The following is a 23,679-nucleotide window of genomic DNA, read 5'->3' on the forward strand; positions in this document are numbered from 1 at the left end:
GAATATCTACAGGGAATATATAATATATACAGGTTATATAATATCTACAGGGAATATATAATATATACAGGTTATATAATATCTACAGGTAATATATAATATCTACAGGGAATATATATCAAATTATAATAATTCACTGGAATCATTCAGAGCTGCAGGTGAATGTGTCTTCCTCCACAGAGGAATAGAAGAGAACACTGACCTGTAGCACCACCTGTCTTCTGACTGACAACCCCAACCCACCTACATCTGGTACAAGAACGAACAACATCTCCATGACCCTACTTCCTAACAATACTCCTGTAATACTCTAGTGGTCTGGCGTTACTCTGCAGACAGTTACTCCTGTGCTGTAAAAGACCATGAGGATTTTCTCACTCCTACAGTGTGTGAGTCTGGACTCACCTATAATAATCATCTTAAGTATCAATCATTAAGGCCTGTGGACCAATAGTAGAACATGTGGGGAAAAACAGAAAAATCTGTAACACTAGTAGAAATGATGCAGTATAATATACAAGGTAGAAAAATGGCTGATGGTATGTTATCATGTTATACTGTTTTAGAATGATTCTTTTTTTAATCAATTTTATAATAAGGCTGTAACATATCAAAATGTGGAATAAGTCAAGGGTTCTGAATACTTTCCGAATGCACTGTGTGGGTCTATATTTTTTATTCATTTTAAATGAACCAGTCCAATACATCTAAAACACTTGAAAATAATCTCATTATCGTCTGAGGAATTGATCAGATACATTTAGTTTCAGGTGTTGTGGTTGAGAGCTGTTACAATGTGACTCACACCAAGAGGAGTATCTGTGCCTTGAAGGGGTCAACAGTGGACATTACCTGTACGTATAGACATCCCAGCTGGCATAACGTCACAGAAGTATCCTGGTTCAACAAATGGGAGTCTGGAGTTACTACAGATCTAAGCCAGGACACAGAGTGTGCAGGTAGTGTGAAGTACCATCAGTGTTATAGTCATGAGAATAAAACAGAGGGATTTTTAATTTTTTTATTTAACCTTTATTTAACTAGGCAAGTCAATAACGGCCTACCAAAAGGCCTCCTGCGGGGACGGGGGCTGGGATTTATATATATAAATATACAACAAAGCACACATCACGACAAGAGAGACCTAAGACAACAACATAGCAAGGCAGCAACACACGACAACGCAGCATGGAAGCAACACAACATGACAACAACATGGTAGCAACACAAAATACAGTACAAACATTATTGGGCACAGACAAAAGCAGAAAGGGCAAGAAAGTAGAGACAACAATACATCTCGTGATGCTTCTCCGTGGTTGTTATTCACACTGAACTCAGAAACTATGGCAGCAAAGTGTTGACAAACTGTCTGTGTGAGCTAATAGGTTTGTGCCAAATGTAATATTCTTTTGATGTGTGATTGTGTTGCAGTGATACTGGGGCAGGGTGGTTGAAGTGAGACTTACACCCCTCAGAGTATCTGTGCCTTGAAGAGGTCAACAGTGAATATGTCCTGCTCTTACACATATCCCAGAGGTCATACAGTCACAGAGACATCATGGTTCTATAGATGGTCTGGTGTGAAACCTGAGAATGATGCTCGTGTGGAGTACTATGGGGACAGAGTGAATAACTGCACCCTGAGAATCACAGACCTGAGAGAGAGAGACTCAGCTGAGTACTGGTTCACATTCAAGACTCAGATCATACAAGGTCATGTCTTTCAAAGTGTGACAAATATTGTGAAACGTATGTGATTAAACATGAAACTATTTGTGAAAAGATAGCCTTTCAGGCTATGTCGATATATGACTCGTTTTACTGTGGATATAGATACTTTTGTACCTGTCTCCTCCAGCATCTTCACAAGGTCCTTTGCTGTTGTTCTGGGATTGATTTGCACTTTTCGCACCAAAGTACGTTCATGTCTAGGAGACAGAACGCGTCTCCTTCCTGAGCGGTATGACGGCTGCGTGGTCCCATGGTGTTTATACTTGTGTACTATTGTTTGTACAAATGAACGTGGTACCTTCAGGCATTTGGAAATTGCTCCCAAGGATGAACCAGACTTGTGGAGGTCTACAATTGTTTTTCTGAGGTCTTGGCGGATTTCTTTTGATTTTCCCATGATGTCAAGCAAAGAGGCACTGAGTTTGAAGGTAGGCCTTGAAATACATCCACAGGTACACCTCCAATTTACTCAAATGATATCAGTTAGCCTATCAGAAGCTTCAAAAGCCATGACTTCATTTTCTGGAATTTTCCAAGCTGTTAAAGGCACAGTTAACTTAGTGTATGTAAACTTCTGACCCACTGAAATTGTAATACAGTCAATTATAAGTGAAATAATAAAGTGAAACAATTGTTGGAAAAATTACTTGTGTCATGCACAAAGTAGATGTCCTAACCGACTTGCCAAAACTATAGTTTGTTAACATGACATTTGTGGAGTGGTTGAAAAACGAGTTTTAATGACTCCAACCTAAGTGTATGTAAACTGTAACTAGTCAGTGGCCACACCCCGTGAGCTTAGACATCACATTAGGCATCATAAAACCGCCCCTTCTTCCACAGACTATAAAACCCACTTCCTACAAAATATACATTAAGTCAGAGAACACCGGGACGTCGTCCACACATTGAAATGGCTTCAACTCTATAGGCCAAGGTAACCAGAAAAGCATGGAGCAGTGGCTACATTGCTAGAAATGGTTAAACTCTGAGACTATCGATTCACTACAGAAGGAGCAAATTCTAGACAACACGAATTACTAGTCTGCAGCTAGAAATTACATAAACCTAGAACGAGAATACCGACAACCGCCAAAGCATCTATCTATGAGAACATTTCCGAATGGTACTATGAAGTATCCATTGTAACCACTTACAACCAAGAAAGTCATCGTGATTTCTGGGAAAGTTAACCAGAGACTCTGATGAACTCTTCAGGACGATCTAGTGTTTTCAACGGAGAGACAACAACAACAACAACAGCGTAAATATGTACATTGCAATTTCTTTCAGAATGAGGTGCCATTCATGTGCAAAGTATTAGCATGTCCATGAGCACAATTATCAACTAACTGTGTGTGTAATCCATTTTGTCTTTCCCACTCTTTCTCAGTCCCCACCCCTTTCCTTTGTTACCAAGCCATCATATTGGCTTCGTCTGCTCAGGACTTTTTCTTTGTATCACGTAGTAACCCAAATACCTACTGTTTGTGTGTTATGTAATTCTGTGTAATTATTTAGTTAGTAAATAAATAATTAAGCCAATTTCTATATTGCTGATTCATGATATAGGCTAGGGTTCGTGCAGATATTCAAGTGTTTGCGACGTTCAGTAATGAGAACTGATGAGGTAATAATAATACATTAATGAGAATGACTAATCGATAAGACATGAAAATATCTAAAGAGTTATATTCGGGAAATTGACACTCCATAAACAAAAATTTTCCATGGTGCTCCGACTTCCTAGTTAATTAAAATGTACATGATTAGTTTAATCACGTAATAATAATTACACATAGAGAATTGATTTGATAAAATAACAGTCTTCACATTTAATGATAGTCCAGAAACGACACCACTCTCCTAAAGAGACTCTCACTGTTGTCGTGTCTTTGGCTATGCCAGATTAAGTGATATGACATGCTATTCTATAAAATCCTTTCTCTGTAATTAATATTACCTGATTAAGCTAATAATGTAAATGTAATTAACTAGAAAGTCGGGGCACCACGAAAGAACGTTTATAGAGCCGTTATCTTCCGAATAAACTCTTAAAAGACTAAGTAATATTTTACATCGATAGCCGTCATCTTAATCCTCACCTTATTTTTTTGTCTCATAATGAAAGTTGTAAATTCTTGGTTATCTTCACGAACCCTGGCTAACAAGTTGAATCAGCAATACAAAATTGGGTTTAATTATTTATTTACTAAATACCAAACTAATCACACAGAATTACATATACACAGAATACAAATGATGTCATACAGAAAACGTCCCTGGTGGACGGAGCCGACATGGCGGCTTGTTACACAAAGAAAGGGGGTTGGGCTTGAATGAAAGAGCGGGAAGACTGAGGAACAAAGAAACAGCTATGCTATCGTAAATCATATAGTCTCTTGTCCTTATCATATAGTCTCTTGTCCTTATCATACAGTCTCTTGTCCTTAACATCCATACTCATTAAGTTCCAAAGCATATTTCCAACTGGTTTTATTACCAAAATATGGTTCCTTTTCCCCATTTGTTTGATGTTCCCAGACTCTCTATATTTAACACAGGCTATTCAACAGTCCTTCAGTAGGGTCAGAAAGAGAGGGGAAGGGAGAAAGGTATTTATGGGGGGGTCATAAACCTTACCCACAGGCCAACGTCATGACACTGTCAGATGTAAGTACAATACATATATATAATCTCACTAATTTACTTATAGTATTATACTTACTTACTTTTACACTGTGTGTTCATTTGTATGTCATTCCCAACACTAGATGGCCCAAAGAGAGTGTCAGTATTAGTCAGTCCTTCTGGTGAAATAGTGGAGGGCAGTTCAGTGACTCTGACCTGCAGCAGTGATGCCAACCCACCTGTAGACAAATACACCTGGTACAAGAAGAACGTAACCTCACCAAAAGCATCAGGACAGAGTTACAGCATCACTAACATCAGCTCGGAGGAAAGAGGAGAATATTACTGTGAGGCTGAGAATACAATTGGAGCCCAGAAATCTACACCTCAATTGATCATTGTAGCCGGTAAGAATTTTTTATTTAAAGCTATATGATAACATTCATATCATTCCTTATGCTTTAGGGGAACAAGCTTCTGTTAGAATGCATCTGTAGGAATCATAGTGGTGGTTCTGGTTCTCATCCTCTGTCTCTTTGGCTTCATGTGGTTCAGGTGAGCATCTTTCTAAGACTTATCTTCCACTTTATTATTTTCATTTGTTATTAACTTGATTGCTAGTCAATGATTTATTGATTGATTTGTTCAATCATTTCATTATTTTAAACAGAAAGAAGGCCTCCACATCCACCTATGTCACAAGGGACACAGCAGACAATGGACAGGTGAGGTAAGATCACATAGAATTGTATTAATTAAAGCTCAAGCAGCACTACACACTGGTTACACCTCCACACCTGGTGACATTAATTTACTACATCACTACACCCTGGTTACACCTCCACACCTGGTGACATTAATTTACTACATCACTACACCCTGGTTACACCTCCACACCTGGTGACATTCATTTACTACACCCTGGTTACACCTCCACACCTGGTGACATTCATTTACTACACCCTGGTTACACCTCCACACCTGGTGACATTAATTTACTACATCACTACACCCTGGTTACACCTCCACACCTGGTGACATTCATTTACTACATCACTACACCCTGGTTACACCTCCACACATGATGACATTAATTTACTACATCACTACACCCTGGTTACACCTCCACACCTGGTGACATTCATTTACTACATCACTACACCCTGGTTACACCTCCACACCTGGTGACATTCATTTACTACATCACTACACCCTGGTTACACCTCCACACCTGGTGACATTCATTTACTACATCACTACACCCTGGTTACACCTCCACACCTGGTGACATTCATTTACTACATCACTACACCCTGGTTACACCTCCACACCTGGTGACATTCATTTACTACATCACTACACCCTGGTTACACCTCCACACCTGGTGACATTAATTTACTACGTCACTACACCCTGGTTACACCTCTACACCTGGTGACATTAATTTATTACATCACTACACCCTGGTTACACCTCCACACCTGGTGACATTAATTTACTACATCACTACACCCTGGTTACTCCTCCACACCTGGTGACATTAATTTACTACATCACTACACCCTGGTTACACCTCCACACCTGGTGACATTAATTTACTACATCACTACACCCTGGTTACACCTCCCCACCTGGTGACATTAATTTACTACATCACTACACCCTGGTTACACCTCCATACCTGGTGACATTAATTTACTACATCACTACACCCTGGTTACACCTCCACACCTGGTGACATTAATTTATTACATCACTACACCCTGGTTACACCTCCACACCTGGTGACATTCATTTACTACATCACTACACTCTGGTTACACCTCCACACCTGGTGACATTCATTTACTACATCACTACACCCTGTTTTTTAATTTTTTTTATTTCACCTTTATTTAACCAGGTAGGCTAGTTGAGAACAAGTTCTCATTTGCAACTGCGACCTGGCCAAGATAAAGCAAAGCAGTTCGACACATACAACAACACACAGTTACACATGGAATAAACAAACATACAATCAATAATACAGTACAAAAATCTATATATAGCATGTGCAAATGAGGTAGGATAAGAGAGGTAAGGCAATAAATAGGCCATGGTGGCGAAGTAATTACAACATAGTAATTAAATAAATACTGGAATGGTCGAGTGTGCAGAAGATGAATGTGCAAGTAGAGATACTGGGGTGCAAAGGAGCAAGATAAGTAAATAAATACAGTATGGGGATGAGGTAGATTGGATTGGCTATTTACAGATGAGCTATGTACAGGTGCAGTGATCCGTGAGCTGCTCTGACAGCTGGTGCTTAACTCAAAGCGACTTGCACAGACTTATCTTAAAATAGTCGCAGATTTAGCCTGTTCTGGACTAAACAAAGCCGATTGCAAGAGGGAGGATTAGAGCTACTCCAGGACTAAATGGAAGCTTAAATGAATCTTTCAAAGAGGCAGGTTTAACTTCTGCTTAGTGCTGTTTGTGAGGAAGCCTGGACTATTTGTAATATCTAAATGAAGACCAACATGCACTACAGAGGCCAGCCAGACCAGTACTTGTGGATGGGAGTAAACCATTAAATTACTTTGAGACCGCTTTCGTATGTACAAAGAAAATGCATTGGAGATAATATCTCTGCTTGAGCCTAGACTTTCCTCTCTGTCTCAAAGAGGAAGGCCTTCACCCAATTCTCTCCAAGTTCTGATCACTGAGGTTTTTGGCATCTGGAATCTTTCATCGTGAAACTGGTGATTTGTGTGGTGCCAGTGAAGCAACTGTGTATAGAATAGTTCAAAGTCTGCAGGGACATTTGTGAACTGAGGAGTCTTTACATCAAGTTTCCTGATGCTGCAGGCCAAGCCAACTATAAAGTGCAATTCGATGAATATGGGCAGTTCCCAGGAGTGATTGGCTGGTTAGATGGATGTCATGTTCCCATCAAGTGTCCATCAACTCCTGATGCTGAGGAGTACCGTAACTATAACAACTGGTTTTACATCAACTCCTGGTGCTGAGGAGTACCATAACCATAACAAACTGGTTTACCATCAACTCCTGATGCTGAGGAGTACCATAACCATAACAGCTGGTTTTACATCAATGTTCATTATGGATGCACTCCTAATTTATAGTTCTCAAACATTGTTGCCCGTTGGAAAGGTGCAACTCAGGGTTGAAGGATTTCCCTCAACTCTTCATTGGTCTCAGTTTCAGAGAGGACAACATAGTGGACAACTACTTGGTGACAGTGGATATTAGGGTGAGAAAAATGGTCTACTAATAGTTACTACATAGTAATCTGGACTACTAATAGTTACTACATAGTAATCTGGACTACTAATAGTTACTACATAGTAATATGGTCTACTAATAGTTACTACATAGTAATCTGGACTACTAATAGTTACTACATAGTAATATGGTCTACTAATAGTTACTACATAGAAATATGGTCTAGTAATATGGTCTACTAATAGTTACTACATAGTAACATGGTCAGAGTAACTTTTTATTCACTCCAGACATAAATCCCACAACAGCTGAGCAGCAAAGATACAACAGAGCTCATATCCACACGAGAGGGATGGTCGAGCGTATATTTGGAGTATGGAAAAATTGATTCCAGTGTTTTCACAATACATTTGGTTTCAAGACAAGAAGATGCTGCAAGGTGATCATTGCTACAGCTGTGCTGCACAACTACCTGAAGCAGCATGGCTGTTCTGATCCTCCCATGGAAGATCAGCATCAAGCAGATGTACCCATGGCTGTTCTGATCCTCCCATGATCAGCATCAAGCAGATGTACCCATGGCTGTTCTGATCCTCCTATGGAAGATCAGCATCAATCAGATGTACCCATGGCTGTTCTGATCCTCCCATGGAAGATTAGCATCAAGCAGATGTACCCATGGCTGTTCTGATCCTCCCATGGAAGATCAGCATCAAGCAGATGTACCCATGGCTGTTCTGATCCTCCCATGGAAGATCAGCATCAATCAGATGTACCCATGGCTGTTCTGATCCTCCCATGATCAGCATCAAGCAGATGTACCCATGGCTGTTCTGATCCTCCCATGATCAGCATCAAGCAGATGTACCCATGGCTGTTCTGATCCTCCCATGGAAGATCAGCATCAAGCAGATGTACCCATGGCTGTTCTGATCCTCCCATGATCAGCATCAAGCAGATGTACCCATGGCTGTTCTGATCCTCCCATGATCAGCATCAAATAGATGTACCCATGGCTGTTCTGATCCTGCCATGGAAGATCAGCATCAAGCAGATGTACCCATGGCTGTTCTGATCCTCCCATGATCAGCATCAAATAGATGTACCCATGGCTGTTCTGATCCTCCCATGATCAACATCAAGCAGATGTACCCATGGCTGTTCTGATCCTCCCATGATCAGCATCAAATAGATGTACCCATGGCTGTTCTGATCCTTCCATGATCAGCATCAAGCAGATGTACCCATGGCTGTTCTGATCCTCCCATGATCAGCATCAAATAGATGTACCCATGGCTGTTCTGATCCTGCCATGGAAGATCAGCATCAAGCAGATGTACCCATGGCTGTTCTGATCCTCCCATGATCAGCATCAAATAGATGTACCCATGGCTGTTCTGATCCTCCCATGATCAGCATCAAGCAGATGTACCCATGGCTGTTCTGATCCTCCCATGGAAGATCAGCATCAAGCAGATGTACCCATGACGAAACAGATGGACCCGTGACTGAGGTACATGTATCCGTGGCTGAGGTAGATGTGTCCATGGCTGAGGTAGATGTGTCCATGGCTGAGGCAGGCAATGACCAATGAGGACTTGCACACGGAGTTGCTTCACATTTCAGCATTTCAACTAGATGAGATGCATTTAAATATGGAATGTGTTCATTATGGCTTATTTTTGCTTTGATAATGTTTGTTCTGTACAAAATTCAAATAGTGTGCAGCTGGTTGAGGGAATGCAAAGAGTGTGAAAAGCTGTCATCAAGGCAAAGGGTGGCTACTTTGAAGGATTTCAAATATAAAATAAATTTAGATTTGTTTAACACTTTTTTGGTTACTACATGATTCCATATGAGTTATTTCATAGTTGTGTTGTCTTCACTATTATTCTACAATGTAGACAACAGTTAAAATAAAGAAAAAACATAGAATTTGTAGGTGTGTCCAAACAATTGAAAGGTACTGTGTATGCATTGTGGAGGAGAACTGATCCTAGATCAGTACAAAGGCATAACATCTACAGCAGGAACAACTGTCTATGTTAGAGAGCATATAAAACGAACTGATCCTAGATCTGTATAAAGGCATAACATCTACAGCAGGAACAACTGTCTGTGTTAAAAAGGCCCAGCTGGATTGAATTGAGCTATTTAAAATGACATATTTGAATGTGAAATGATTTGTTCTGTTTGTCGATACAAGACAAGGTCTGTGGAGGCTTGGCCTATTAGTGGTAGATTTGGGGGAGAATTTGAGTTGGAATAGTGATAGATTTTTGGAGGGACCCTTGTCACTACAGCCAATCAGTGAGCAGCGTCCCTTCCGCCACATCGTAGGCAGTTCTGTTACTCACAACACTTCCCCTGCTTTCCTCAACAATGGAAAAGCCCACTGAACTAAAGCCTTGCCATTTCAGATATTTTTTTTAAAGATTGGAGAATTTCTTACAATTAGGAAATAATATGTCATGTTTTACTCGTACCTCAGCCAGCATTGTAAATGGTTAGGGAATAATATGTCATGTTTTACTCGTACCTCAGCCAGCATTGTGAATGGTGTCCGAGGCAGTGACATACTAGACCATGGCAGTAAATCTAATACTTAGGTGTTTTTAGTCATGCATGAAAGGTCTGGGGTGGTTCAGTGGTTATAAGTTACTGACCTTGGAATACATTTCTGGCCATGCTGGCAGGGTCTGAATCAACCCCAATGTCCACCTGGTACACTGGCAGGGTCTGAATCAACCCCAATGTCCACCTGGTACACTGGCAGGGTCTGAATCAAACCCAATGTCCACCTGGCACACTGGCAGGGTCTGAATCAAACCCAATGTCCACCTGGCACTCTGACAGGGTCTGAATTAAACCCGATGTCCACCTGGCACTCTGACAGGGTCTGAATTAAACCCAGTGATAACCTAGCACACTTACAGGGTCTGAATTAAACCCAATGTTAAGGAGACGGGAGATTGGTCAAGAGGGTGATGATTATTGTTGTTCTACTGCCTGATTGTTATGCAACAACACTGTTTACAAAAACTTTGTTAAAGAACAAGGCCCACGCACTGTTTACAAAGCTTTGTTAAATCAGCACAACAGTTTTCAGCTGTGCTAACATAATTGCAAAAGGGTTTTCTAATGATAAATTAGCCTTTTAAAATGATAAACTTAGATTAGCTAACACAACGTGCCATTGGAAGACAGGAGTGATGGTTGCTGATAATGGGCCTCTGTACGCATATGTAGATATTCCATAAGAAATCAGCCGTTTCCAGCTACAATAGTCATTTACAACATTAAGAATGTTTACACTGTATTTCTGATCAATTTGATGTTATTTTAATGGACAAAAAAATGTGATTTTCTTTCAAAAACAAGGACATTTCTAAGTGACCCCAAACTTTTGTTACACGATGTAGGAGCAGTATAGACCTAGTCTGTTCATTATATACATCTACATGATGTATTGTTACACCTTGTAGGAGCAGTATAGACCTACAGTAGCTAGCTGCCAATTTAGATGTAGTATGACTTAATGAAACTGCCTTAAATATGCTGTGGTAAACATTTTTTATTCGCACTAATCAATCAACACATTCCTGTCTTTGTATGTCTCAATATAATGGGATTATTTAATTAAATTCATTTAAAATAATATTTGTCTGAAAATAAAATATGATCCTCAACTGCGTTTCCCACTCCAGTCAGCAGACGGCGATGTGCGTCTTTCAGGCGATGCTGCGAGCGTGACGTATAATCTAGTGGACGGTTCTTCATAAACAGCTAGTCATCACCTCGGTAGCTTGCTAGCCAACATAGCCGAAAGATTCAAGCTATTTATACGCTTTCAGTGTATATTAGCTACTGTGTTTTAGACACACATCTGTCGTATCTACTTGTTAACCTATTTCATGTAATATTACGTTATTTTGTATTAGTCAGCTATAGTAGCTGGCTGGTTAAGTTAGCACTAGCTTAGTCGCTAATGATAGCTAGCTAGCTAACATATCCGAACATGAGCTCCCTTAACTACTCTCCTCCTGTTAAAGAAGAGGAGGTCAGCTGGACGGAGAAAGAAGCTCTGGGGCTGAACATTGTCGTGAAAGAGGAGAAGGAAGAGGAGGATGTCACAGTTAAAAAAGAGGTAGAGGGTGAGGCTGTTACAGTGAAAGAAGAAGAGAAAGACGTTACAGTGAAAGAAGAAGAGAAAGACGTTACAGTGAAAGAAGAGGAAGACGCGTTCAGAGTGAAAGAGGAGGAGGATGTTACTGAGAAAGAGGAGGATGTAGTTTTTGGAGTGAAGAAGGAAGGGGAGATTACTGTCACATTGAAAGATGAAGAGGTGGAGATAGGAGATCTGATTAACACTAGTAAGTGCCGCCTTAAATTTGTTTTTAACTTTGGATATTCGGAGTTGACTCGTCAATACCTCTTCAACGGAGGGCCCTAGGATGATGACTGATATGTCTAGAATCAGACGACGTAGAGAGCAAGCTACCTCTTGTTTTCTCCATTCCGTTTCCAAAAAGTGACTTAACATAGACCCTTCTCAAATATATATCTGGGGGGCACGGCATGTTGGGATTTTCGTGTAGTGATGTTTTACTACACACCGTGCCCCCCCCAATAGTGCCATGCCAGAGTTGGGTTGGCTACACCAAAGATTATGGATATACTGACAAGATGACTCTCCGCCCAAACAAGGGGAGTCGTTGTCCACAAAGCGGCACTGCTGGTTCTCTAGCTCCCGCCTACCCTTTCTTTGGATTGGTGGATACTTCTTATTATTGTAATCTATTTTTTTATATATTCTATGAGGGTTGTTGAGTCAACCGCCTGTATTCAATGGAGAGAAATGCAAAGCTACTACTCATGTCATGAATATGCATAGCCATCTGGAGACAACTCCTATAGTGTTTTATTAGAACACACCGTTCTATACAGTCCACCTGAGAGAGGTTCATATCTGACAGAGATGAAAATCTCTGTTAGAAACTTAGAAAAAGGGGGAGTCTAAAGCTGCAACAACTAGGATTGTGCCTTTTGGCTTCTGGACAACGAAATAAAGTTGATATGAAAACCAATAGAACAGGAGAGAAATGGCATAGTGGTGGGTCTAATAGAACAGGAGAGAAATGGCATAGTGATGGGTCTAATAGAACAGGAGAGAAATGACATAGTGGTGGGTCTAATAGAACAGGCGAGAAATGGCATATTGGTGCGTCTAATAGAACAGGAGAGAAATGACATAGTGGTGGGTCTAATAGAACAGGAGAGAAATGACATAGTGGTTGGTCTAATAGAACAGGAGAGAATTGACATAGTGGTGGGTCTAATAGAACAGGCGAGAAATGGCATATTGGTGCGTCTAATAGAACAGGAGAGAAATGACATAGTGGTGGGTCTAATAGAACAGGAGAGAATTGACATAGTGGTGGGTCTAATAGAACAGGAGAGAAATGACATAGTGGTGGGTCTAACAAAACAGGAGAGAAATGACATAGTGGTGGGTCTAATAGAACAGGAGAGAAATGACATAGTGGTGGGTCTAACAAAACAGGAGAGAAATGACATAGTGGTGGGTCTAATAGAACAGGAGAGAATTGACATAGTGGTGGGTCTAATAGAACAGGAGAGAAATGGCATAGTGGTGCGTCTAATAGAACAGGAGAGAAATGACATAGTGGTGGGTCCAATAGAACAGGAGAGAAATGACATAGTGGTGGGTCCAATAGAACAGGAGAGAAATGACATAGTGGTGGGTCTAATAGAACAGGCGAGAAATGGCATAGTGGTGGGTCTAATAGAACAGGCGAGAAATGGCATAGTGGTGGGTCTAATAGAACAGGAGAGAATTGACATAGTGGTGGGTCCAACAGGTTCTATTAGACCCACCACTATGTCATTTCTCTCCTGTTCTGTTAGACCCACCACTATGTCGTGTCTTTGGCATCATTAAAACGGAAGACATGTTTATCAAATAACTCTCTGTAATTATTATTACGTGATTAAACTGATTAATCGTGTAACTGTAATTAACTACGAGGTCGGGGCACCAAGGAAAATATTCAGATTACAAAGTTATACATTTCCTAATATAACTTTCAGATATCATAATATCGGATCTCTGAGTCTTCTGGTTTAATGACGTATTCTTTACCTTGGTCAGTCTCATTCCAAATGTCGTAAATTGTTGGTTATCTGCACAAACCCAGTCTTCACTATGAGTCATCCATACATCAATTGTCTTAAAATCATTTATTTACTAAACTAAATAATTCACAGAAATGCATAAACAAACAGATATGGTTACAAGGAAATGATAGGAGAATGTGCCCTAGTGGGCTAAACCAGCATGGCGGCTTGTTAGACAAAAGGGGGGGTGGGGGTCAGCTGAGAAGACACTACAGAGTTGATAAATATTAACAATTGAAATGCTAATCCTTTGCACATGAACGCTCACTCATTCGGGAACGATTGCAATCAATATATATATTTACGCTCAGTGTGTCGTCGGGATCTTTGTTGGAAAGGTCGTTCTGTTGGAGAGTCTCTCTCTCTCTCTCACTCTCTCTGTTAGAATGGATCTTTCAAAGCGACATTCGTTCATGTCGTTATAGGACAGATGTTTCCGGCGGTTGTCGCATTCAATGATACCGAATTCCTAGCTGCAGACTAGTAATTAATATCAAAGACTTGTTCTTATTCTGTATCGATAGTCTAATAGTTTAACCACGTGGTATGGTTAAAGTTCAGTAGAGGGATGCATGGTCAAACCTATTAGCCAACTCGTAATGGAGTGGAGGCCTGGTCTGGGGAAAGAAACCCTGGGTGGGGGTTTATATACTGAACGTAGAAAAGGCTGTCACATGACGCCAGATCCTGTCTGTGTCCCTGGGGGCGTGCCGATGACTTAGTTAAGACTCCAAAGGGAATTGGAGTTTCTTTCATTAACAGTCGAAAATCACATTGCACAATATCACAAACAGTTCTATCCTTATTCATTCATTTTATACAACCATTTAGATGTCTCATAGCTGAGGCTAGTATATAAACATTATTATGGTATTATGGTAACATTAATATGGTATTGTCTCATGAGTTTCACAAAATTGTACCAAACGGACCAGTTCGTAGCTGGATTCTTCATCGATCTTTTATACCTTCTCCAGAACATAAATGTCATTTGATTCTCCCGTCCTGTGAGGTGGAAGAATTCCTTTGTCTCTCCATGAAAACACTCTGTCTTTTTATACTGTGGCCATGAGGTGGGACATTTTCTTAGGAATGTACGACCCCTTCTGACCACAGCAGCCTGGGTGTAGGAGACAGAGGGAGATGGTGAAGAGGTGCAGGGGGCGGGTGTAAACTGTGCTCGCTGTACCCAGTCAAAACTGTTCGCTGCTCTGGCACCCCAATGGTGGAACAAGCTCCCTCACGACGCCAGGACAGCGGAGTCAATCACCACCTTCCGGAGACACCTGAAACCCCACCTCTTTAAGGAATACCTGGGATAGGATAAAGTAATCCTTCTACACCCCCCCCCCCCCGAAAGATTTAGATGCCTATTGTAAAGTGGTTGTTCCACTGGATATCTTAAGGTGAATGCACCAATTTGTAAGTCGCTCTGGATAAGAGCGTCTGCTAAATGACTTAAATGTAATGTAAATGTACCCAAAGACGGCAACGTCATGACAACTATGTAATTTCTCTCCTGTTCTATTAGAACCACCACTATGTCATTTCTCTCCTGTTCTATTAGAACCACCACTATGTCATTTCTCTCCTGTTCTATTAGAACCACCACTATGTCATTTCTCTCCTGTTCTATTGGACCCACCACTATGTCATTAAATAAATTGTCCCAAATGATATAATTACTCCTGTCTATACAGAAATCAATAAAATACTTCACCAGAAAGCATGACGTTGCCACAGAGGAATCGGGGATCATTAGCTTCTTTAAAAAAATACCTGTGTTTGGTTTGAATTCACAAGCTTGGAGGCTTATGCCTATTTGGGCAGTGCGTGTGGCAATAGGCCTCGCTGATTATTGAGTTATGGCTGTCAGTGAAAAGCAACTCAAATAGGTGTGAAGATAATGTATCTTGAGTATAATTTAAAATGTTGAGACAAAAAGGGGAGGGTTGTGTGGTGAAGATATAGGTGAGTCTCTCTTCAGAATTTCCTTACAGTCATTTACCATTGTCATTCTCGGAGTGGAAACGTCTGTTCAAAACCTGCTACGCTAGTGAGAAACCAGTTTTGGTTTATTTTAGAACCATAATTTACAACATTTGTCCATTTTTTCATTGTCTTTTTGTTTGGAGTGCTCCATGTGAGCAATGAGCATGTCTGGTTTCTCTGTCCTGATCATGTTGAGGGAGCGCCCACCTGAGCATAGAACTACTTGGCCTGCTGCGTGGAAATGTAGGAAAGTGTTTTTTTTTAACATACATTGTGACGTTCCCCGGCAAGAAAGCCAAAAATATCTCTCAAACAGAAGAGTACACTCAACCAGATACATATGAACTACTATATCATGTCTGCATTGTAAATAGTCTATCACTAGTTAACTGAAATACTTACCACTCTTGGCTTTGGGTAAAGGACCAACACAGTCCACCAGAACCCTGCTGAAAGGTTTGTCAAAAGCAGGAATAGGCTGCAAAGGTGCAACCGGTACAGCTTGGTTCGGTTTACCTGTCCGCTGGCAAACGCCACAGGATTTACAGTGACCTACAACATCCTGTTTCAGACGTCTTGTTGACCCCAAGATGGCCTGCCATACTACCATCGTGAGCCACAACATCCTGTTTGACATCTTGTTGACCCCAAAATGGCCTGCCATACTACCATCGTGAGCCACAACATCCTGTTTCAAACGGCTTGTTGACCCCAAGGTGACCTGCCATACTACCATCGTGAGCCAACCTCAGTATCTCTTGTCGAAGCGCAACTGGAACAACAATTTGATATAAACTGGGCCAATCGTCTTGTCCAGAAGTGGCACGAGAATGCCATTTCCTCATTAGAATGCCGTTTCCTCGTTAGAGCTCCATTTCCTCGTTGGAGCGCCATTTCTGTCTAAATTACCAACACGAACTTCATTAAACTCCTCCTCTGGATGTATCTCAGCAAAAAGAGGGGAGAGGGAAACATCTTTACTCTGTTCAGCAATCAGCTGCTTCCTAGAAACATCCATATGTCATCTGTAGGGATCCTCTCTTCATTCAGAGGTTCTATGAACTCTCACCTTTGGGGTTTTCAAAGGAGAGGTCAACTCAGGAGGTTTACCGAACACTAACTATAGTAACACATTGGATAACATTCACAACATGGAACAACAGTAACCATAGTAACACATTGGATAACATTCACAACATGGAACAACAGTAACCCCACAGTAACACAATGGATAACATTCACAACATGGAACAACAGTAACCATAGTAACACATTGGATAACATTCACAACATGGAACAACAGTAACCATAGTAACACATTGGATAACATTCACAACATGGAACAACAGTAACCATAGTAACACATTGGATAACATTCACAACATGGAACAACAGTAACCATAGTAACACATTGGATAACATTCACAACATGGAACAACAGTAACCATAGTAACACATTGGATAACATTCACAACATGGAACAACAGTAACCCCACAGTAACACAATGGATAACATTCACAACATGGAACAACAGTAACCCTAGTAACACATTGGATAACATTCACAACATGGAACAAGAGTAACCATAGTAACACATTGGATAACATTCACAACATGGAACAACAGTAACCCCACAGTAACACAATGGATAACATTCACAACATGGAACAACAGTAACCATAGTAACACATTGGATAACATTCACAACATGGAACAACAGTAACCATAGTAACATTGTTTCTCCCAAAAAATCTAAAGGAAGTTTGTTCTGAAGTGTCTGACCTGTATCTAAGAGATAAAATGTATCTGAGATATATACAAAATAAAATGTCTTTAACCCCTTATTTATGTCACTAAAGTCTTTCCACATTTTGTTACGTTACAGCCTTATTCTACTATGGATGAAATAAATAACAATCCTCATCAATTACGTTTTGAGAATGACACAAATATTAATTTCCACAAAGTTTGCTGCTTCAGTGTCTTTAGATATTTTTGTCAGATGTTACTATGGAATACTGAAGTATAATTACAAGCATTTCATAAGTGTCAAAGGCTTTTATTGACAATTACATGAAGTTGATGCAAAGAGTCAATATTTACAGTGTTGACCCTTCTTTTTCAAGACCACCGCAATCCGTCCTGGCATGCTATCAATTAACTTCTGGGCCACATCCTGACTGATGGCAGCCCATTCTTGCATAATCAATGCTTGGAGTTTGTCAGAATTTGTGGGTTTTTGTTTGTCCACCCGCCTCTTGAGGATTGACCACAAGTTCTCAATGGGATTAAGGTCTGGGGAGTTTCCTGGCAAGGGACCCAAAATATCGATGTTTTGTTCCCCGAGCCACTTGGTTATCACTTTTGCCTTATGGAGCATCATGCTGGATAAGGCTTTGTTCGTCACCAAACTGTTCCTGGATGGTTGGGAGAAGTTGCTCTCAGAGGATGTGTTGGTACCATTCTTTATTCATGGCTGTGTTCTTAGGAAAAATTGTGAGTGAGCCCACTCCCTTGGCTGAGAAGCAACCCCACACATGAATGGTCTCAGAATGCTTTACTGTTGGCATGACACAGGACTGATGGTAGTGCTCACCTTGTCTTCTCCGGACAAGCTTTTTTCCGGATGCCCCAAACAGTCGGAATTGGGATTCATCAGAGAAAATGACTTTACCCCAGTCCTCAGTAGTCCAATCCCTGTACCTTTTGCAGAATATCAGTCTGTCCCTGATGTTTTTCCTGAAGAGAAGTGGCTTCTTTGCTGCCCTTCTTGACACCAGGCCATCCTCCAAAAGTCTTCGCCTCACTGTGCGTGCAGATGCACTCACACCTGCCTGCTGCCATTCCTGAGCAAGCTCTGTATTGGTGGTGCCCCGATCCCGCAGCTGAATCAACTTTAGGAGACGGTCCTGGCACTTGCTGGACTTTCTTGGACACCCTGAAGCCTTCACAACAATTGAACCGCCCTCCTTGAAGTTCTTGATGATCCGATAAATGGTTGATTTAGGTGCAATCTTACCGGCAGCAATATCCTTGCCTGTGAAGCCCTTTTTGTGCAAAGCAATGATTACGGCACGTGTTTCCTTGCAGGTAACCATGGATGACAGAGGAAGAACAATGATTCCAAGCACCACCCTCCTTTTGAAACTTCATCTGTTATTCAAACTCAATCAGCATGACAGAGTGATCTCCAGCCTTGTCCTCGTCAACACTCACACCTGTGTTAACGAGAGAATCACTGACATGATGTCAGCTGGTCCTTTTGTGGCAGGGCTGAAATGCAGTGGAAATGTTTTTTGGGGATTCAGTTAATTTGCATGGCAAAGAGGGACTTTGCAATTCATCTGATCACTCTTCATAACATTCTGGAGTATATGCAAATTGCCATCATACAAACTGAGGCAGCAGACTTTGAAAATTAATATTTGTGTCATTATCAAAACTTTTGTCCACGACTGTACACACAATACCTCATAATGAAAAAGCTAAAATAGGTTTGTAGAAAACATGTCACATTTATTAAAAAGAAAAAACAGATAATTTACATAAGTATTCAGACCGTTTGCTATGAGACTTGAAATTGAGTTCAGGTGCATACTGTTTCCAATGATCATCGTTGAGATGTTTCTACAACTTGATTGGAGTCCACCTGTGGTAAATTCAATTGATCGGACATGATTTGGAAAGGCACACACCTGTCTGGCTACCACAGCATTCTGAAGCGATACGCCATCCCATCTGGTTTGCGCTTAGTCCCACTATCATTTGTTTTTCAACAGGACAATGACCCCACACACCTCCAGGCTGTGTAAGGGCTATTTGACCAAAAAGGAGAGTGATGGAGTGCTGCATCAGATGACCTGGCCTCCACAATCACCAGACCTCAACCCAATTGAAATGGTTTGGGATGAGTTGGACCGCAAAGTGAAGGAAAAGCAGTCAACAAGTGCTCAGCGTATGTGGGTACTCCTTCAAGACTGTTGGAAAAGCATTCCAGGCAAAGCTGTCATCAAGGCAAAGTGTGGCTACTTTGAAGAATCTAAAATATATTTTGATTTGTTTACCACTTTTTTGTTTACTACATGATTCCATATGTGTTATTTCATAGTTGTCATGTCTTCACTATTATTCTACAATGTAGAAAATAGTAAAAATAAAGAAAAACCCATGAATGACTAGGTGTGTCCAAACTTTTGACTGATAGTGTATATCTCATGAATGTTTTTGCATTCAGTTACAAAAAGTCACTTTCTTATCACTTCTTCCATAGGCAAACATGTAAGGAAAGCTTTTTCTTTTATCAAAAGGGATGCTGTCAAAAATTTATTGAATTCAAATGGATTTACCCAGCCTACAAAGCACTACAGCCACTCTGTGATGACCAGTTCTGCTCATTTATTGAGGGATCTAGTCTAGATTAAACCTCATAGGAAGACAGTTTTATCATGTGGAGGTTTCATTTAGGTCTCTGTATAACTAGATATTGTTTGTCTTTGACAGGAGAAAGAGCAGACTCTCGCTATGACAGCAGGAAGAGTCCTTCAGGAGAACCAGACCCAGAGACATCCAAACCAGTGAGACAACACCACTGCTCCCACTGTGAAAAGAGTTTTCGCTGGTTAGGGAACCTAAAACGCCATGAGAGGACACACACAGGAGAAAAGCCATACCACTGCTTCCAATGTGAAAAGAGATTTTCCGGATCAGGGGACTTAAAAGCTCATGAGAGGACACACACAGGAGAAAAGCCTTTCCAATGTTCCCAGTGTGGAAAGAGTTTTATTCAGTTAGGAAGCCTGAAGGAGCATGAGTGGACGCACACAGGAGAAAAGCCTTATCACTGTTCCCAGTGTGGAAAGAGTTTTACTGTGTTAAATAACCTGAAAAGGCATGAGAGAATACACACAGGAGAAAAGCCATTCCAGTGTTCCCATTGTGGAAAGAGTTTTATTCAGAAAGGGCACCTACAAGAGCATGAGAGAATACACACAGGAGAAAAGCCTTACCACTGCTCCCAGTGTAAAAATAGTTTTTCACGAGTAGGGGACCTAAAAGCTCATGAGAGTACACACACAGGATTAAAGCCTTACCACTGCTTCTTATGTAAAAAGAGATTTGCCCGATCAGGGGACCTAAAAGCTCATGAGAGGACCCACACAGGAGAAAAGCCTTTCCAATGTTCCCAGTGTGGAAAGAGTTTTACCCTGTTAGCTAATCTGAAAAGGCATGAGAGAATACACACAGGAGAAAGTCCTTATCACTGTTCCCACTGTGGAATGAGTTTTATTCAGTTAGCGAGCCTGAAGGCACATGAGTGGACACACACAGAAGAAAAGCCTTTCCAGTGTTCCCAGTGTAGAAAGATTTTTACCTTGTTAGCTAACCTGAAAAGGCATGAGAGAATACACAGAGGAGAAAAGCCTTACCACTGCTTCCAGTGTGAAAAGAGATTTTCCCGATCAGGGGACCTAAAAGCTCATGAGTGGACACACACAGGAGAAGAACCTTTCCATTGTTCCCAGTGTAGAAAGCGTTTTACTGTGTTAGCTAACCTGAAAAGGCATGAGAGAATACACACAGGAGAAAAGCCTCATCACTGTTCCCATTGTGGAATGAGTTTTATTCAGTCAAGGAGCCTGAAGGAGCATGAGTGGACACACACAGGACAAAAGCCTTTCCAATGTTCCCAGTGTGGAAAGAGTTTTATCGTGTTAAGTAACCTAAAAAGGCATGAGAGAATACACACAGGAGAAAAGCCATTCCAATGTTCCCATTGTGGAAACAGTTTTACTCAGAGAGGGCACCTAAAAGAGCATGAGAGAATACACACAGGAGAAAAGCCTTACCACTGCTCCCAGTGTAAAAATAGATTTTCCAGAGTAGGGGACCTAAAAGCTCATGAGAGGACACACACAGGAGAAAAGCCTTTCCAATGTTCCCAGTGTAGAAAGAGTTTTACTGTGTTAGCTACCCTGAAAAGGCATGAGAGAAAACACACTGAAGAAAAGCCGAGCACCGAAGACGTGGATGGCAATTAAGGCAGACCCCGCACCTCTCTGATTCAGAGGGGTTGAGTTAAATGCAGAAGACACATTTCATTTGAATGCATTCAGTTGTACAACTGACAAGGTATCCTCCTTTCCCATTCCCTATTATAGAGCTCTGCTCAGCCTATAAACATGAAAGCAAGGTTATATTTAATGTTCTACATTATTATTATTATTAGGGCAGCCACCAAGTTATGAAAATGATGGTATGTTCTGAAAACTGACTTCAGGTTTTTGAGGAATCTAGCCTCGCAGGAAGAAAGTTTTATTTTATGGAGGTTTAATTCAGTTCTCTTTTTCGTATTTAACTAAATACTCTGTCTTTGGTAGGAGAGGGATCAGACTTATCACTGTTCCCATTGTGGAATGAGTTTTATTCAGTTGGGAAGCCTGAAAGAGCATGAGTGGGGACACACAGAAGAAAAGCCTTACCACTGCTCCCAGTGTTAAAAACTGAACTAATCAAACAACACTTGTTGCTCTTTGTACGTGTTAATAATAATATTCTTATTTAATGGAGAGGATAAAAACGTTCCCTAAACTGCTTTATAATATTAGAATTCAATGAAGAATAAAAAAAGTTTTCCCTCCTCAACTACGTTTACTCACTCCAGACAGCAGATGGCGATATGTGTCTTTCAGGCGATGTTTCTAGTGTGACGTATAATCTAGTGGACGGAACGCTTCTTCAACAACTGCAGCCACCTCAGCAGCTCGCTAGCCATCAAAGTGGGAACATTCAAGTTCTTTATACGATTTCGTGGTTTAATTGCCACTATGATTTAAATATACTTATGTGGAAACAACTAGCTACCCCATTTAATTTAATATTTACGTTGTAAGTCAGCTAGCTGGCTGGTTAAGTTAGCAGTCTAGTCGCTAATGCTAACTAGCTATTATCCCCGACGATGAGCTCACTAAGCTACTCTCCTCCTGCTAAAGAAGAGCTCTGCTGGACGGAGAAAGAAGCGCTCGTGAAAGAGGAGGAAGAGGAGGCTGTAACAATACAAAAACAAGTAGAGGGTGAGGCTGTTACCGTGAAAGTAGAAGAGAAAGACGTTACAGAGAAAGACTCCTTCAGAGTGAAAGAGGAGGAGGATGTTACTGTGAAAGAAAAGGAGGGAGATGCAGTTTTTGGAGTGGAGGATGAAGTGAAAGAAGATGTTTTTGGAATGAAGGATGAAGAGGGGGTGATTACTGTCACATTAGAGGAGGAAGAAGAAGAGAAGCCTGGAGAACTGATTAACACCAGTAAATACAGTGAGTACTATCTTATAAAACAGGGACACAAACTCTGCAGTTGTTGAGCTAGTGTGTGATTTTTAAAGGACATTGTACACTTGAATATGTTTTTGTACTGTCGGAATTCTTCATGAAGTCCTCCAGTGATTTAAAAAAAATACTTTTCCTGTTGAAAAGCGATATATAAATACAGTAATGTATAAACACACTAAAGGGAAACAAATATTATTTTGAAAATAGTGTTTAATAAACAACTGCAACTGTCAAGTAGTAGAGCATTCAATGAGTTAGTTTGATAGGAAGTGGTGATGTCATCGACACTTCAAGTAGTAGAGCATTCAAGGAGTTGGCTTGATGGGAAGTCGTGATGTCATCTAATAGGCGACAGATCTTCATGTGAATATTCATTATTATTTTTTAAATCCTTCATGTTCTGTCAAGTTGGTTGTTGATCATTGCTAGAAAGCCATTTTCTAGTCTTACCATAGACTTTCAAGAAGATTTAAGTCCAAACTGTAACAAGGCCACTCAGGAACATTCAATGTCGTCTTGGTAAGCTCCTCCAGTGTAGATTTGGCCTTGTGGTTTAGGTTATTGTCCTGTTAGTAC

General features: G+C 40.8%; 1 protein-coding gene across 1 annotated transcript; it reads left to right on the forward strand.

The window, feature by feature from the left end:
* The first annotated feature begins 1,511 nt into the window (after window positions 1-1,511).
* Window positions 1,512-22,423, forward strand: LOC115147884 (zinc finger protein 883-like). The gene is made up of 7 exons (XM_029690146.1): window positions 1,512-1,752; window positions 4,611-4,772; window positions 4,863-4,920; window positions 5,036-5,095; window positions 7,519-7,618; window positions 11,939-11,963; window positions 20,282-22,423. The coding sequence occupies exons 1-7, from the start codon at window positions 1,512-1,514 to the stop codon at window positions 21,817-21,819; spliced, it is 2,184 nt and encodes a 727-aa protein (XP_029546006.1). The 3' UTR covers window positions 21,820-22,423.
* The last annotated feature ends 1,256 nt before the right edge of the window (window positions 22,424-23,679 follow it).

This window comes from Salmo trutta, chromosome 14 (assembly GCF_901001165.1).
Source record: "Salmo trutta chromosome 14, fSalTru1.1, whole genome shotgun sequence".
In the NCBI taxonomy this organism is placed as follows: domain Eukaryota; kingdom Metazoa; phylum Chordata; class Actinopteri; order Salmoniformes; family Salmonidae; genus Salmo; species Salmo trutta.

What these genes read in the sequence shown, in the direction of transcription:
- LOC115147884 (XM_029690146.1), top strand. Translation starts at nt 1,512, where the DNA reads ATGTCCTGCTCTTACACATATCCCAGAGGTCATACAGTCACAGAGACA. An exon ending in TGTGACAAATATTGTGAAAC is followed by an intron (nt 1,753 to 4,610) that starts GTATGTGATTAA and finishes ACCCACCTGTAG; the next exon opens with ACAAATACACCTGGTACAAG. An exon ending in AGGAGATCTGATTAACACTA is followed by an intron (nt 11,964 to 20,281) that starts GTAAGTGCCGCC and finishes TGTCTTTGACAG; the next exon opens with GAGAAAGAGCAGACTCTCGC.